Here is an 18579-nt window from a genome sequence, read left to right on the forward strand (position 1 = left end):
ATATTTTAGCTAAAAGAGACCCGCATTGTTCTCCTAGCTCATAAACCCTTTGCTTAGTAAAGAGAATTTTCCTATGTGCCTTTCCTATAAGGAATTGTTCATATGCATTTAGTTTAAGTTTATGATTTCTCTGGGAGTGCTCAGTTGGGTTGGAGGATACATCATTTATAGCTTGCTCTAGATCTAGGGAAAGTTTTTGTTCTATTTGAGCTGCCTCAATTTTAATGCGTTTGATTTCAGAGGATAAGTATCGTCTAACGAAGAGCTTAAAAGTTTCCCAAATTATCGGAAATGTGGTGGATTGCATCTGGGTTTCGAAAAAATGAGTAAAAGCAGTGGAAATTTGGACTGTTTCCTGAATTTTAGTGATCCAGAATGGGCTCAGTCTCCACATGGGAGATTGTTGCATAGAGTGCCATGAAAAGTGGGCTACGTAGGGGGAGTGGTCTGAGAGCAGGGATGGCAAAAAGTAGGCCTTAGTTAAACTAGAGATCAGACTTCTAGTGGAGAGTATATAGTCCAACCTAGAGTGGGTTTTATGTGAAGCAGAATAACATGACACAGCAGGGACCTCTGGGTAAAGGGTAGACCAAGTGTCAAAAATGGCGACATCTTGAAGTATTATGTGAAGTTTAGTATCTCTAACAGGAGTTTGTGACATGGCTGGCTGGGGGATTTTATCAAGTCTGGGAAAAAGAATGTAGTTAAAATCCCCGAGCCAGACTGAAGGCAGATGAGGGTGTTGAGCCACGTAGTCCAGGGCCACCTTAATAACCGAGAAGGAGAAGGGTGGCGGTATATAAAACACAAGTAGCAAAATTGGGGTGTTGTAAAGCAAACATCGCAGGAAGATGTACTGACCCTCGGGGTCTATAACATTACTAATAAATTGAAAATGAGTACGCTTGGATATAAGTAGGGAGACGCCTCTGGAATGAGATGAATGAGTTGAGTGATAGTCCCATCCTATCCAAAATCGGCGGAGGGCTTTGGGCAAATCTCCGTCCAGATGCGTCTCCTGCAGAGCAATAATGTCAACCGACTTCTTACGTAAAAATTCTAGGATGACCGTTCTTTTAACCTTATCTCTTGTGGGGGGCGAGAGAGTGCACTCATCATACAGGCATATTAACACATTTTCTAGTAGTATGAGAAACGTAGACCAGATTAAAGGTGATAGTGGCCTGGCGGGGCAAGAGGAGGTAACAATAAAAATTAACAGCATATAACACCCAGCTCATGGCCCTAAACGTAGGGTCTGAGCATTTACCCATAGCACAAAACAGTTCAAAGTAGCTGCAATGAGGTAGGTTATCATGGAGTAACTCCACGAAGGTTGTTGCAAACAAATGTTCTATGCATGTGGCAGCTACCTGAGGGTGCGACATCTGAGGAGCAGGTGTCACATATGGCCTTGCACGCTTCTACACACAGGGCAGCGGGAGTTATGACCATGCAAGGACTAGCAGGTTTAGTGAAGGGGGAGAAGCACAAATAACAAGACATATAACAAGACCTCTGCATTTCAGATACGAGTGGGTAGCAAAGAATAACCTGGAAATGTCAGTCTTGCCTTCCTGCATGGGAGACGCTCTTGGTGTAGTGGGTTTCCAGCCAGGAGAAAACCTCTGAAGGGGACTCAAAGAAGTAAGTCTTACCGTCGGCAACCACCCGCAGACGAGCTGGAAAAAGCATGGCGTAGACCAAGCCGTGCTGTTTAAGCTTACGCTTGGCATCTTGGAACCGGGCCCTGAGTTTCTGCGTTTCCACGCCGAAGTCCGGATAGATTGAGATAGAAGCGTTATCAAAGCTCAGGTTACCTTTATCCCTGGATAGGCGAAGTACTGTATCCCGGTCCTTATAATTAAGTAGCTTGGCAATAAAAGTGCGCGGCAGGGCTCCAGCGGGATTAGGCTTTGCTGGAATGCGATGTGCTCGTTCCACGGAGAAGGCTTGTGTGAAGGCCTCGCGGCCGAAATGCCGGGTGAGCAACTCCTCCAGGAAAGAAACCGGATCATCCCCCTCCGCTTTTTCGGGTAAGCCTACCAGCCGAATATTGCATCTTCGTAGCCGGTTCTCCATATCCTCTTGTCGAGAGACAACCGCCTTAAGCTGCGATTGCATAGCTTTCATGTCGGAGGATAATGGACGGATATCGTCTTCTAGCTGGGATATGCGGGCCTCTGTCGCTGTGACACGCTCACGCACCACCCGTACGTCTTGGCGGAGAAGCTGGAAGTCTGCCTTCACCTCCTCTATTTTGGTGGTGAAGGTGTCAGTGAGGGATGTTTGAAGGGCGGAGATGGCTTCCAGGATCGTTTGAGCCTCTACCGAGTGAATGGTGTCTGGAGAGGGTGATAGTGCGTCATCTCCTATGGGGCCGGCGCCATCTTGGTCTGTTCGGCGGTATTTGTCGAGCGGGCCCACGGTCTTCTCTGGCTTGTCGTTCTTTTTGGGCGGCATTTTAACAGCAGAGAACGGGTTTCCCAAATGCAGGAGAGGTAGAGCAGGGGTACACGTACTCGGAAAGGATCAACGATACCTTGCAGGGTGTATATAACGGATTAATGACGCCCGTGTGCAGAGGAGCTCCGAGGGATGCTACCGCTCACATCCTCGTTCCGGCCACGCCCCTACTCAAATCTCTTTTAATGCCCTTTGCCAATCCTCCAGGGCCGGAAAAGGAGTAGATGCCACAGGTAAAGGAGAAAACTTGGGGGATTTTCCTGATACCACATGAAAAGGGGAAAATCCTGAAGAGGCACTCTTCAAGTTATTGTGCGCAAATTCCGCAAATGGCAGAAACTTTACCCAATCTGTGCATCTGCTGCATAACACCTGAGGAATTGTTCAAGAGACTGGTTAACTCTTTCAGTCTGACCATTGGTCTGTGGGTGGTAGCCTGATGAAAACGAAAGGTCCATACCGAACTGATGGCAAAAGGCTCTCCAGAATTTCGACACAAACTGGACTCCCCTATCTGACACCACGTTTTCCGGAATGCCATGCAGCCGGAACACGTGCTGAATGAAGAGATCAGCTAACTCCTGGGCAGAGGGAAGTCCTTTCAGAGGGACGAAATGAGCCATCTTACTGAACCTATCAACTACCACCCAAATGACCGTCTTACCCTCAGACCTGGGGAGTTCTCCTACAAAGTCCATGGACAAATGAGTCCAGGGTTCATTTGGCACCGGCAGGGGTTGCAACGTACCCACTGGTGCCTGGCGAGAGGGTTTACTTCTAGCACAAACTGAACACTCTCTCACAAACTCTTTACAATCCAGTGCCAGTGAAGGCCACCATACACATCTGGCCAGTAGATCCTGGGTTCGGGCAGCCCCGGGATGCCCAGCATTCTTATGGGAATGGAATAATTGTAAGAGTTGCAGGCGAAAAGGAAGTGGTACGAACATAACCCCTTCAGGCTTCCCTTCTGGAATGTCCTGTTGGTAAGGCCCCAGAGTAACCGTCCAGTCCTCCCAGGTCTCAGTAGCTGCCAATACCACTTTCTGGGGTAGGATGGTCTCAGGGGTTGAAGGCTGAACTGTCTCAGGCTCAAAACACCTAGATAGAGCGTCCGCTTTGACGTTCTTACTACCTGGTGTATACGTTATGATAAATCTGGACCTTGAAAAGAATAGGGACCAGCGGGCCTGACGGGGACTAAGTCTTTTGGCCCCTTCGATGTACTCCAAGTTTTTATGATCTGTGTAAATCGTGATTGTATGTTCTGCCCCTTCCAGCCAATGGCGCCATTCTTCAAAGGCTAACTTAATGGCCAAAAGCTCCCGATTGCCAATATCGTAGTTCCTTTCGGCAGGGGAGAACCTATGAGAGAAGAAGGCACATGGGTGTAGTTTGCCTTGAAGGCCAGAGCGCTGATACAGTACAGCCCCAGCCCCAATTTCTGACACATCGACTTCAACAATAAAGGGGAAGGTAACATCCACGTGTCTCAGAATGGGTGCAGAGCAGAACAGTTTGTTTAACGTGGCAAAGTCGGTCTGTGCCTCTGCCGACCAGTGATAAGTGTCAGCCCCTTTTCTGGTGAGATTGGTAAGGGGTGACACTACAGACGAGAATCCCTTGATGAACTTTCTGTAGTAGTTGGCGAAGCCAAGAAATCTATGGAGTGCCTTCAACCCTACAGGTTGGGGCCACTCTAAAACAGCAGAGACTTTTTCTGGTTTCATGGAGAGACCAGAAGTGGAGATAATGTACCCAAAAAAAGGGACTTTCGTGACCTCGAAGAGGCACTTCTCTAGCTTCCCATACAGCGAATTCTGTCTTAATTTTCTCAAAACAAACTTAACATGTTTACGATGTTCTGTCAGATTAGGAGAGAAAATCAGTATGTCGTCTAGATACACTAGCACAAGCTTTCCCAAAACCTCCCGAAACACTTCATTAATTAACTCCTAGAAGACCGCAGGGGCATTACACAACCCGAAGGGCATAACCAGATGCTCGTAATGCCCGTCGGGCATGTTGAACGCCGTCTTCCATTCGTCACCGTCCCTAATGCGCACCAGGTTGTATGCCCCTCTCAGGTCTAACTTAGAGAAGGTACTGGCATTGGTCACCTGAGCAAACAAATCGTCAATCAGAGGCAATGGGTAACGATTTTTTACTGTGATCTTATTTAGACCTTGATAGTCGATACAAGGTCTAAGGCCACCGTCCTTTTTCTGTACAAAAAAGAACCCAGCCCCAGCTGGAGACCGTGAAGGACGGATGAAGCCCTTGGCCAAGTTTTCTTTAATGTATTCCTGCATTGCCAGCTTCTCAGGCCCAGACAAATTGTAAAGATGCCCTCTAGGAGGCATACAACCAGATCTTAGCTCTATGGGACAGTCGAAACTCTGGTGGGGCGGGAGTTTATCTGCAGATTTTGGACAGAACACGTCAGCGTCATTCTGCGTACTGCACTGGCACCCCTTTAACCTGTAACTTGGTAGCGCAAACAGCAACTCTCTCCAAACAATGATGATGACAATGGGTTGACCAGCTCTGTAGCTGACCTGAAGCCTAGTCAATCTGAGGAGAGTGGAGTTGCAACCAGGGCATACCAAGAATGATGGTAGAGGTTGCCATTTGCAGGACAAAGAACTGTAATTTTTCCTTGTGTAACACCCCTATATTACATATCAACAAAGGAGTCTGAGAAAGAGGCTGTCTACACTGTAACGGAGAGTCATCTACTGCTGTGATCAAAATCTGCCGATCCAAAGGGAGTAAGGGAATCCCCAATTTTTTTTACAAAGTCATAGTCTATAAAATTGGCTGCAGAGCCAGAATCCACAAATGCCTCTGTAGATGTGGTCTGGCCTTCCCAGGTAATGGAACAAGGGAGGAGCAAACGATTATTGTTTAGAGGTAAAGACTGCTCGCCTAGGGTATTACCTCTGACTACACCTAAGCGGCAGCGTTTCCCGACTTCTTAGCACAATTCTGGACAACGTGACCCTCCTCAGCACAGTATAGACAGAGTCTTTCTGACCTTCTGCAAATCTCTTCCACTTACGTCAACCTAGAGTGTCCGATTTGCATCGGCTCATCTGGAGGTGACGAGGGTGGAGAGGAGGCGTAGGAGACAGATCTTATAGCATTCCTACCACGAGTCTGTTTCTGGTAGCGCAGGCGGCGATCTACCCGCATGGCCAAAGAAATTGCTTCATCTATAGATTTGGGCTCAGGATGTCCTAACATCAAATCAGAGACTGCATCGGACAATCCTGACAGGAAACAGTCTAGCAATGCATATGTTCCCCATCTAGCTGACACAGCCCATTTCCTAAACTCCGCAGCATACACTTCCACCGGATTGCGACCCTGCCTGAGAGTTTTTAGTTTCCTTTCAGCAGTGATTGAAATATCCGGGTCATCATATTTAATGGCCATGGCCTTAAAAAATTCCTGGACTGAGGATAAGGCCTCATGTTCTGCATGAAGACTATATGCCCATGTTTGTGAATCTCCTGACAAGAGGGTTTTTATAAAAGTTACCCTCTGGTGCTCTGATCCTGACAAGTTAGGCCTCAACTCAAAATAAGATAACACACGATTCCTAAAATTCTGAAAGTCAGATCTATGGCCAGAAAACTTTTCAGGTACGGATATGCGAAGGTCCGTGACTGGAGGGGATTGCACTGCATCAACGGCTGTTTGAAGTACCTGTACAGTCCCAGACAATTGAGTAATCTGAGTCTGTTGGGTATTAATCACCCCGGTAAACTTAATTAACCGCGGTGGTCAGGAATCCAACTTGGTCACGCAGTGCGTCTATAGTATTTGGTCTGCTGTTCTGTAACGATTGGTGTCAGCTAAACAGATTTTCTGATTATTGGTGATCTGCAGTATCACCAATAATACAGATGCTATACCTAATTATGTGTGTCAATCACCAATAATGCTGGTATAGCCAGACACAGGACTACCAATGTGAGATAGTGTTTGGTGCAACAGTAATGAGGAGCAGGAAGTCTCCCGAGGAGCGGGTGACTCAGACAATACTGCAGCCAGTGGACACCTGAGGAGCAGGTGTTACAGACTGTGCTGCGAGCAATGACTACCTGAGGAGCAGGTGTTTAAGACTACACTGCAGCCAAGGGACACCTGAGAAGCAGGTGTTACAGACAGTGCTGCAGTTAGGCTTCACCTGAGGAGCAGGTGAAAAGCCACAGATCCCTCGCCAGTGGCTAGGCCCACTGGTGAGGCAAGAAAGGTCAGACAAGCAGAGTAGGCAATGTACGGACAGATAAGGTACAAAGACAGAAGACTGATTCAGTGTTAGGTTCAGGCAGGGTCGGCAACATGAATCAGATGAGCAGAGGTACAGAGTCAGTAAGCAGGAGAACAGTCAATGGAAGCAGAAGGTCATAACAGATAATACAATGAATTAGTACTTTAAGCTATCAACAGAATCTGGCTAAGTGTGGATCCCCAGCTCCGGCTGGTTCTAGCACACTTTGGGATCTGACTAGGTCTGAGCGCTCACACGTTAGCATTCGCAACAGCAGACACGGAGCAAGTGACAGACTACCACTATATATACATAGCAGCTCCGCAGCGCCGCCCCAGTCACTCAGCCAATCCGAGATAGCGTTTGGAGTCAGCTGACCTGACAGATCAGCTGACTCCACTTCTATTTGCATAAAGGTCCTGTCACCTGGCGCGCGCGCGTGTAGCCCTCATTCTATGTGCAATAGAAGGACCAGGCAGAGCACCAGCATGTAACTGCGCGGCCGAATCCGCCGGCTGATACGTGGATATAGCCACCATGCCGCTTGTCTCCACGGCGGCATCTCCGCTATCCATTACACATAGATACAGAGGTCCACCCCCACTTATGCGCACTCCACCATTACATTCAACTGTCTGCCATTCAGCCTATGTGAGTGCCATAATAATCAATATATAATGCACGTATTGTCATAGGACAAACTCCAATCACAGCTGACATAGAAAGGTCATATATTAGGTCCCAAGCTGGCAATAATAACCCTATAGCAGGCCTGCTAGATGGTAGACTAGCCTAATAGAGATATAAAACAAGGTGTGCTAGCGGTCCTAAGTAACTCCAGGATAACTAGTGTGAACCAGGATAGTCTCTATATTAACAATAAGCACTTGTGTTTGGCTATATAGCCATCATATAACCCACAGATGATGATATGGCTTATGGGATTCCTGTCACATGAAGCATAAAGCAGGTCAAAAAGAAAATGGGGAGTCCAATTCAATTGGAATCACACAGTCCCAACAAGTGCATCTCTCATGCTGTTTGCGCAGTGCTTTAAGGATCCTATGAAGCTATATAGAGCATAAGCAATTCAGCAAGAAGCAGTGCTAGCAGAGTTCAGTCCACTTGGGATTGCAGAGCCACAGAAGCTGCGTCCTCAGCGCAGTGTGCGCAATTACAAAGTTTAAAGGTGAAGTAGCTACTCACAGGGTCTTTACAGGCAGCGCTACATAGAGCAGCAGCAGCGGTTTCCTGGAATCTACCTGCATTTGCAGTCTATCAGTGTGGTCGCGGGGATCAACGGGGAATTAAGATGTGTTAAGAGTGGTGAGCAAGACCGGCCTCCTTAGACTCCTCCCACCTACATGTTTTGGCCAATAGCCTTCCTCAGGGATTGCCAAGCCCTGAGGAAGGCTATTCGCATATGGCAGCTACCATATCCCTCAAACTTTAGGCAAACAAACAAAGAAGGCAGGAAAGCTGGCACTGCTGCAAGTGTTCAATCCAATGGAGGCAGCCTCCGTAGAAGCGCTATTTAGCGCGAAACGGCCGTCAGGCATCCTGTGCCCAGCACCCACCACCATCCACGCCTCTTCTCACCAGGGTATGTGTTTCCTCATGCCATAATTTTTTGCAAGTTGTTGCACGTTTGCACTTTATCTTTGCTACATTAAATTGAACACTTGCAGCAGTGCCAGCTTTCCTGCCTTCTTTGTTTGTTTGCCATTGGATGTTGTTGCTTGAGCACGCTGAAGAGGTTCAGAAGAAGAGGAGTATGTGTAGTCCTCCTGTGCAAACCGCTTGTTTCCATAGCTGATGCATGCATGCTAAATCACTGTAGTGCCAACCACTTGCTCTCTTTGAATTCACTCCCTCTCACTTTAGTTGTCCTTTAAGAAGTGGGACCCCCAGAGCTGTTTCTTCTATAGTTAAACCTCTGCTGCATAAGCCAAACAGGAATTGACTACAACTAAGTAATCAGAAACTTTAAAGTCAAGTCAATTAATAGTTGTTTGATCATATGCTTTGTCACAATTAATGTAGCAGATATTTAACCTCAGCTTTTAATGTTAGCAACACAGTTTTGACTGGATTTTGCATGCTGTTCCTAGTAGTAACTAAAGACATAAAGGGAGACAGGAAGCAAGGACCTGCTCAGCTATCTTTCTGCAGAGCTAACTACAGGCACAAGAAGCAGTTAAGTGAAAATGCAGAACAAATACGAAGTTTGCAATTCCCTCACTCCCCTGCTGATTTCCTGCACTTACTAAATTACATTAACACAATGTTCAATGTCAAAGGAAAAAAAACAACATGTCTATATTTAGTTTTGCCACCTCTAAAAAGTGAGAAAATCAGAATAAATTGCCACAATTATTTGCTCCTCTCTTCCTTATATTCAGTCAGAGCAGCTGTCATATTCAGTTACCAGTGTTCCAACTGCGTAGCCAGCCTTCCCCCACTCTGATCCAATTAACAGCTTGTTCCAGGGATTTAGTGAGATACCAAATTTAAACCACCAATGAACAGCAGTACGGTAGTTATTCTTGTAAGAGATGCAAAGAGCACATCTTAAACGCTTCAAAACCTTCACATGTTGGCAAATATTCTATAGAAGACCATCGGTAGCATGGATGAGCACTTTCTACATAACAATTAAGTCTTATCTCTTTTAGCAAAAGCAACAATAAAAAAAAACAAAGTGATCACGAATATAGAAACACACATCAGCATAATGCTGGATAGTACGGCATTAGTGTACTAGTACATATGTGAAGTCAAAATGTGTTAACATAGGGCATTAATCAATAGTGCATTTTTACTGCATTACTGGATTTGGCACAGCTGAGCTTTACCTGCTCCAGGCCGGGTAAGTCCAATGATCAACATTGCCTCACTGTACAGCATATATCTGCTCCATATGTAACATGCATCGGGAGTCATATAGAGGAGAAGTATGCTGTATAGAGTGGCTGCAGTAAACAGGAGAGTAGACCAAACTGACGCTGGAGCAGGTAAAGCTTTGCTGAGCTACTCTGAAATATGGGTAGGGAGTGTTGAGGATTCCGGATAACTTGTTGGGAAAAAGCGGGGATTGGGAGGTATGCTAAATTTGCCACACTTGCTAAGGAAGGGGAAAGGTATGTTAATGCTCCCCAAACTTGCTTTGGGGGTTAATATATTATGAGGAGGTAGAGGGAGAAGTAGCAGCACTTAATATTTGTCATATGGGGGGGGGGGGGGGGGAGAGGTTACATAGCTACATAACTATTTGTGTTGAAAAAAGACATTCAACATACAGTATGTCCAAGTTCAACCAGAAAATAAAGTACAACACTAGCCGGCACCCTCATGCATCCCTGTTGGTCCAGAGGAAGGTGAAAAACCCTTACAAGGCATGGTCCAATTAGCTCCAAAGGGGAAAACAAATTCCTCCTGACTCCAGATGGCAATCGGATACAATCCCTGGATCAACACCACCAGGAGTTACCTTGTAAGTATAGCCATGGATGTCTTTCAACGCAAGGAAAGCATCTAAACCACCTTTAAATGCAGATATAGAATTTGCTATAACTACTTTCTGTGGCAATCCATAGAGTTGGGCCGAACGGTTCGCCTGCGAACGGTTCCATGCGAACTTCCGTGGTTCGCGTTCGCGTCCCGCAGGCGAACCTTTGCGGAAGTTCGGTTCGCCCCATAATGCACCATGGAGGGTCAACTTTGACCCTCTACATCACAGTCAGCAGGCACAGTGTAGCCAATTAGGCTACACTAGCCCCTGGAGCCACTCCCCCCTACTAAAAGGCAGGCAGCGGCGACCATTACGGTCACTCGTGTGCCTGCATTAGTGAGAGTAGGGCGAGCTGCTGCACACTCTCTCTCATAGGGAAAGATTAGTTAGGCTTAGCTTGTCCCTGGCTGCATACCTGTTCTGTGAACCCACCACTGCATACCTGTACTGTGAACCCACCACTACATACCTGTTCAGTGAACCCACCACTACATACCTGTTCAGTGAACCCACCACTGCATACCTGTTCTGTGAACCCACCACTGCATACCTGTTCTGTGAACCCGCCACTGCATACCTGTTCAGTGAACCCGCCACTGCATACCTGTTCTGTGAACCCACCACTGCATACCTGTTCAGTGAACCCGCCACTGCATACCTGTTCTGTGAACCCACCACTGCATACCTGTTTTGTGAACCCACCACTGCATACCTGTTCTGTGAACCCACCACTGCATACCTGTTCTGTTCAGTGAACCCGGCACTGCATACATGTTCTGTTCAGTAAACCCGCCACTGCATACCTGTTCTGTTCAGTGAACAGTTTGGTGTGTCAGTGTGAAGCAGTACCTTAATTACACTACCTGATTGATGTATACACATGCAAGATGTTTTAAAGCACTTTAGGCCTGTCATTTATTATTATTATTATTATTTAGTATTTATATAGCGCCGACATATTATGCAGCGCTGTACAGTGTATATATATATATATATATATATATATATATATATATATATATATATATATATCTTGTCACTAACTGTCCCTCAAAGGAGCTCACACTCTAATCCCTTCCATTGCCATATGTCTATATTATGTAGTGTAAGTACTGTGGTCTAGGGCCAATTTTTTTAGAGGGTGCCAATTAACTTATCCGTATGTTTTTGGAATGTGGGAGGAGACCGGAGTGCCCGGAGGAAACCCACGCAGACACAGAGAGAACATACAAACTCTTTGCAGATAGTGCCCTGGCTGGGATTCGAACCAGGGACCCAGCGCTGCAAGGCAAGAGAGCTAACCACTACGCCACTGTGCTGCCCTTCCTGCCCTATTTAGCATTCAATATGGTTTCTGCCCTTAAAACGCTGCTTTGCGTCAAATCCAGATTTTTCCCGGGGACTTTTGGAGTGTATCCCACTCCGCCATGCCCCCCTCCAGGTGTTAGACCCCTTGAAACATCTTTTCCATCACCTTTGTGGCCAGCATAATTTTTTTTTTTCAAAGTTCGCATCCCCATTGAAGTCTATTGCGGTTCGCGAACTTTAACGCGAACCGAACCTTCCGCGGAAGTTCGCGAACCCGGTTCGCGAACCTAAAATCGGAGGTTCGGCCCAACTCTAGCAACCCACTCTACATTTTAATCGCTCTTAAGGTAAAGAACCCTTTCCTAAATAAATAATGGGAAAATTTGGGCTGTACGGCAATCTATTCGAACTCTGGCAGCTGAAAGAGAGTCACAAAAGATAATATTAAAGTAGTTTATCGATAAATGAACTTAATTCCCTTAGGATCCGAGGGTGTATGCCATCCAGGCCAGAGGTGCCTTATCAGTTTTTATTTTATTTAGTCTTGCTTTCACTCCTTCCTGCATTAAGTATCTAATATTAAAATTAAAATTGTAAGATTGGGACCCTTCTGCATCTGCAATTTGCAACAACGATGTTCCACTTGTAAAGACAGAGGCAAAGCAAGGATTCAATAGCTCCACCCTACTTTGGTTGTCCACCATTGAGTTCCCTTCCTCATCCTTTAGGAGTCCAATGCAGTCCACCTTTTTTTTTTTTTTTTAAGAGTTCATGTACTTGTAAAACTTCTTTGGGTTAGATTTGATTTTCAGCTTTTGTCTTTGCCAGAGGCTTTTTTTAAATTCCTAGATGTTTGTTTCCATATGGGATATATTTACTACAGTAATCATTGAGAATAATTTTAAAAGCTTGCAATTTCCCTTCCATGTACTTTCCTTGTAGTATATTATACAGGTCCTTCAAACTTAGCGCCTGCCTGAGTTGACTGATCTCTGCTTTTCTAAAATGCATTGTTGTAGCTATTCCGCTGCTTTGCAACCTATCAGTCACCAGATCAAACGTTATCATGTTGTGTTCACTATTACCTAAATGTTTTTGAACCTGCACATTTGATACGGTATCTGGTCTATTTGGAATGACCACATCCAATAGCGCATTCCCCTTAGTTGGTTTACTTAGGATTTGAGTCAAGTAACTGTAGTGTTACCAGATATCTGCCACTTTTATTAGAATGAGTAGCTTCAATATCCCAATCAGTGTCTGGAAAGTTGAAGTCACTCAAAGTATGACGTCACTTTTGCAGCTTTTTTAATCTGATGTAGTAGTTGCAGTTCTGCAGCTTCATGAATATGTGGCGTCCTGCAGCACACCCCAATAAGCAATCGGCAACTGTTATTTCCATCATGAATATTTACCCAAACGACTCCACATCTTCACAAGATTCATCGATCTTATTTTTCGAGGGTTGCAGTGTTGGCGGGGATGGTGGATAGAGTTGTGATGGCCACATATTTTTGGGATTAGCTTTACTTGTACACCAAGGATAGGAGGAAGCTCGGGGAGCATGATATTTTTACAGGGAGGCTCAGGGTTTGTAGTTACGTTCCTGCCCATGAATCCTCTTAACACTCCACTTTTGATGACATATACAATATTGTTTATGTCACAGATACATCCATGATGGGATGAACTTGTTTCTACAGATATTGCAGAATGTAATTTTAGCCAGCCTTTGCTTTGAGGTGTATGCACAATTCATAATTTTAATATACTAGAAAGTGCAGTTGCCTATTACTCATGTATACTGAGACATGCAAAGATCATCAGAATTGCGGTAAACACCCCATCCCCATTCTGCACCAATAGAGCTGAAGTCTTATTGTGTGATTACGTGGGCTGGCTGGAAATTTGTCACATTAAGCTGTTTTATTATGTATTGTGCCAGGGTGTAATTCTGCTTTAAAGTACATCTGTGCATTTCATTTTTTTTAAAACACCTTCCTGGAGTAGGTGTGGGCATGGAGGAAGAAACATCTCTCTCTAAGCCAGGGCTGTAAGCTACAGTACCTTGAATACACCAGCTGATAGCACTGTGTCTTAATAACATGTTGCTGCATGTCATTTACTGGACAACAGCAGATATCCCTTATAGTTGTAGAGGCTCCTAATAAATGACCTTAGAAAATGTATAAGTAAATTAAGCCTGCCTCCACATTCACTCAATTTAGCCAGTCATCCTGCCTTGTCTGAAGCTCTAGGTTAGTTCCTTGGACTCAGGTTCTTACTTTGTTCTCTTGCTTCTAACTGAATCTTGATATGTTCTTGCTGTATGTTTTTGCATTTAGTTGTGTGTTGCTTGCTAGATTTTGCTTTGGGTTGGTTTGGCTTTCCTTGTCAACAAATGTTATATGCTTGATTGTTATTTTATTGCTATGTTATACATTTATAGTCTCTGCTTTATTTGGTCTAGTCAGTTAACTTTAGAAGGTGGTTTTGTGAATTAGCATCTAAAATTGTTTTGCTGGTAGAGTGAATTTCATATCTGAGAACTGGTAAAATGGTCTGTTTTGAGTCATTAGCTCACTAGGTCTGCATCCTTTTTTGAGAAAGAGTGACCCTATAGCCTACAGGGCTACTGCTAGATTGTAGCGTGTTGGAGCCCTGAAAAAAAGTGTCACATTCAAAGTATTTTGCTAGCTACATATGATGTATAACTGCTGATAAGGCATATGGAATAAATTGGAAATTACCTACATTGGGTGGAGTCTCATCTGGGTATAATAGATCATTTGGATTGGATAATTGGGGTTTGATGGAGCATTTACCAGTTGGTGACTCCCCTAAAAGACCTCATATTAGATATATCCTGAGGCCTGCAGTTATCTGTTGTACACTTTGAAGAGTGTTTACTATAAAAATTAACACCTCCTGACTAAACATTGAAAACATTCACACACGTTTTTGCTAGGAAAAAAAAGTCAGAAATCAGGGTTTTTTTTATTATCTTGGCCAAAAACCTAACGTGTGTACAGATGTCCCCCAACCTACCTGGCCTCTCCTGCAAAGACTGTCTAATATGGATCACTCTAGCTCAATCCCTGGTGTTACCTGAGGGAATCTAAGCAGAAATTCCTGCATTGTGACACCACTCACACAGTCACCACCTTAGAGAAGAACACACTATTTGGCTGAACAGAATTTCTATACAGAGGTTGTTCCAAAACTATCAGCTGTAACAGTCAAGAAAGTGTGTACTTCAGGGCAGTAAATAAGTACACTTGCGGAACATGCAATGCAATGCCATATGTGGGATGCTAGCATTTGTTTCTGGGTGGCATTTGGGACACTAGCATGTATCCCAGATGGGATGTGGCACGCATGTAATGTTTTGTAGAAAATTTTGGTGCTGAAAAGCTAATTGTCATGTATATATCTGACATATTCTCTTGCACATATTATGATAAACACCTTTGGAATGCCTTGCCACACCAAATCAAGACAGCTCCAACCCTGGAGGTGTATAATCAAAATTGAAAAGCCACCTCTTTAGTGTAGCATTTATGATTATATAACTTTTGCCCTGTAACACATCAGAAACTGCAACTATGTACTGATCTGAGACCAGCCTTTGTGCTTTGGCTCCTATCATTGTGAGTTTATCTCCTTGAGAATGGATAACTACTGTATCTACATATGCTGGCTTTCTAAGAAGCTGCAAATTTATAGCTGAAGAGGTGGCAAAATGACTATGACTGTGTGAAGAATGGGAACCTCTATCTTGGTTGTGTAGTTTATATCTCCAAGGGCGATTATAGCCTTTTATATTTGTAGGTTACAACTATAAAGGTCCTTAGGAAAGCGACCATCCAGTTCCTGGAATATCTGGTAAATCGAGCAGGTATGGTTATTTCCCCAAAAGTGCACAGTGGTTGCAGCCAGGATATGCAAGCCACCTTTGTGAGGAGTATTACCCACAATTCTGTGTTTTTGAAAATAATCTAATGATACTGCCCCATCAGGCTCCAGGTCTTCCCGTTAGCCTATAGACGACCTGGGTTTGCAAAAAAAAAACAAAAAAAAACAAGTAACCAAAAAGCCAAGTAAGTATTCTTTTTCCCCCTTGTTTTACTATTTATAAATAGTTATATTTACTTACGGATCAGATCCAGAACCATAAATAGAATACTTGATTTCACCCCAAAGTCCAGAATCCAGGTCGGTTGCCTAAAGACACAGAAATATAAAGTTAAGAAGAAATTATAATCTATATTGAAATCTCTACAATTATAATATGTTACTGAAACACTGCATGCTACCATGTCACGTCATACCAATTTATGAGATGACTGCACATTAGGAATTTCAATTTATCCAAATCCTTTTCTATTGCATATTTGAGTATCAATGTGTGGGTGTTGAAATATGCCAGTACTTAAAGGAATACTATCGATTAAAGCATTTTTTTAAATGCTGTATGTTAGGACACACATTTCCATAAGTACTAGGAGCAGTTTCTTTCCTCACACAGCTCTGTCTCTCAGCAATGTGTGTTCCTGGTCTTCTGTTCTCTGACTGATAAAGATCCTGATAATGCCATTGTAAACAGTGTATCTCCCTCTCATAGCAGCCTATGAAGTAGATTCAGCCTGAAATGTAATCACAAGCAAGTCAACCAGTCACTCAGGAATAGTGTATAAACACATATCCCTACTAGTATATATATTTCTGCAATATTACAGCTCATCTTCTAGTTACCTGTTACCACCTCAGATCAGCCTCCTCCTCATGTCTCCTGCATACCGTGACACAGTAAAGTATATTTGTGAGATGTGTGAGGATGGAATGAGGGATGATTTTTAAGCAGGGAGATAGGAAGAGAGAACTGGGTGAATAAATAAATTTCCCCTAGCACTAGTGGTAATGTGTACCCTAATATATTAAATAGTAGTACTAATAGTATTAAAAAAAAGTTGTTTTAATTGATAGTTTTTCTTTAAGTTGTGGTTTGAAACTACAGCTGATCCAATACACTTATAATACAAATTGCAATACATTAAAATAATATGATTTATTACATTCTATATGTTTAATGTTTAAACAATACATGTTTAATACATGTGTGTGTGCACCATGTGCCTGTCTGGGTTATATGACAAAGAAATACAGTACTTATAGCAATTATTTTGGATAATGATACCAGAAATCTGAGCACAGTTCAGTATAATATTTTAGATTGTAAGTGGGCATTTGTGACTTACTACTTGTTCTTGTTATTTTGTGTTTAATAACCTTGGTTTTCAATGCATAAATACTTAAAGATTCCTACACTGCATTAAGCTGTTTTGGCTGTTCTGATCAGCTGTTCTGGCAAGCCTGTATGTTTAGTAAAGTGTTAAAAAGGTTAAGTATGGGTGCTAACTTTTTAGTATAAAAAAATATTTTTAAAAAATTATATTAAAATAAAAAAATAAATTAAATAAACACAATTTGGTGCTATAGACATCCATTGTTCCAAGTTGAGTGATATGTCCCCTAAGTAAACCAGGCAAAAAGGTTTGTGTTTATCTGCCCTCAATTCGGATGTTAAAACCTTACCAATTTCTAAAATCACTAATTAATTTAAGAGAGAACAATATCACTATAAAAGAGACAAAGGTTCTTTTTCCTTTTTAAAAGTCAAGGTGGGGTCATTTTTACTCTGCACTTTATTTTTAACTATCTGTACACCTGGCGTTGCTCTGGTTTGTATTTGGATGTTTTTGGGTCTGGATATTTTTTTTCTAACCTCGACACACAGTCACTTAAAGAGACTCTGTAACAAATTGTTTATCTTTATTTCTTCTATGCTATAAGTTCCTATGCCTTTTCTAATGTGGTCTGGCTTACTGCAGCTTTTCCTAATTGCACAGTAGCTGTGTTATCTCTGTTATATGATCTAATCTTCTCTCTATAGTCGGCACAGTCAGGCTGAGGCAGTCAGACTGGAATGTGCAGGGCTGCTTGTGATTAGCTAGAAGCTGTACACACCCCCTGCAGGCTCTGTGTGACTAACACACTCTGCTTAGCTGAGCCTATTAGAAGCTGGTTAGTTTGTTTGTAAACACTGCCTAAAACTGGCAATTACAAGCCAGGTTTGCAGCAGAGAATGGCAGAAACAGCACAGAGGGGACCAGGAGCACATAATGAATAGAATGGTATGCTTTTTATTGTAAGAATTTCAGAGTACAGATTCTCTTTAATGTTCAAGTTTGTAAACGTTGGGGCCCTTGGCATCAATAATATAAGAATGGAAGCAGTTTGTCAATCAAGCAAATGTGATTGACTGTTTGTGGCTCTGCACACTTTACCAAATTGTAACCCCAGTCACCTAATTACCGACTGTACCTGGTTTGAGGCCTCTGCCATTAACAGTGTAAGAATGGCAGCAATGTAAGTGTTCCCCTTGAAAATCAATGGGTGAATTTTGATTGGCTGTTGTAGGCTCCATCCACTTTGCTGAATATTAATCCCAGTCACCAAGTAACCAATTACACCAAGTTTAAGAATTCTGCCATTAACAGGGTAAGAATGGCTGCAGTGTAAATTTTCTAATTTCAAAATTTGATTGTTGGCTCCACCCACCTTTTCTAACCTTGACACAGTCACTAAAGACTGGGAGCAATTTAAATATTCCCCTTCAAAAGCAATATGTGAATTTAAATTGGCTGTTGTAGGCTCCACCTACTTTCCTGAATATGTATCCCAGTCACCCAGTGACCATCTGTGCCAAGCTTGAGAACCCTGTGATTAACAGTTTGCGAATGACTGTAGTTTACCTGCGCCCAAATTTCCACTTGGGCACCTGCTTCCCACTACTTTGTATTGGCATCAATTGCGGCACCAATTTTATTCACTAGCAGCTGGTGCCCAAATTTTCTGCTTTCTCTAGAACACCTATACAAACCGTTGCACTGAAGAGATTACTGTCTCATTCTTTACGGATCAAGCTTAACAACCTGTAATTACCAATATAATC

The 18579-nt window shown here is 43.4% G+C and overlaps 1 protein-coding gene across 2 annotated transcripts in view; it reads right to left on the reverse strand.

Moving 5' to 3' along the window:
- The window catches only part of CDHR1 (cadherin related family member 1), a 144734-nt gene that overhangs the window by 26518 nt on the left and 99637 nt on the right, over positions 1-18579 (reverse strand). For both annotated transcript variants that reach the window (XM_068258858.1, XM_068258859.1), the window contains exon 15: positions 15721-15788. In XM_068258858.1, the coding sequence (XP_068114959.1) occupies positions 15721-15788 (68 nt within the window). The remainder of the gene's footprint in view (positions 1-15720; positions 15789-18579) is intronic.

The sequence above is a fragment of the Hyperolius riggenbachi genome, chromosome 10, assembly GCF_040937935.1.
Source record: "Hyperolius riggenbachi isolate aHypRig1 chromosome 10, aHypRig1.pri, whole genome shotgun sequence".
Lineage (NCBI taxonomy): Eukaryota > Metazoa > Chordata > Amphibia > Anura > Hyperoliidae > Hyperolius > Hyperolius riggenbachi.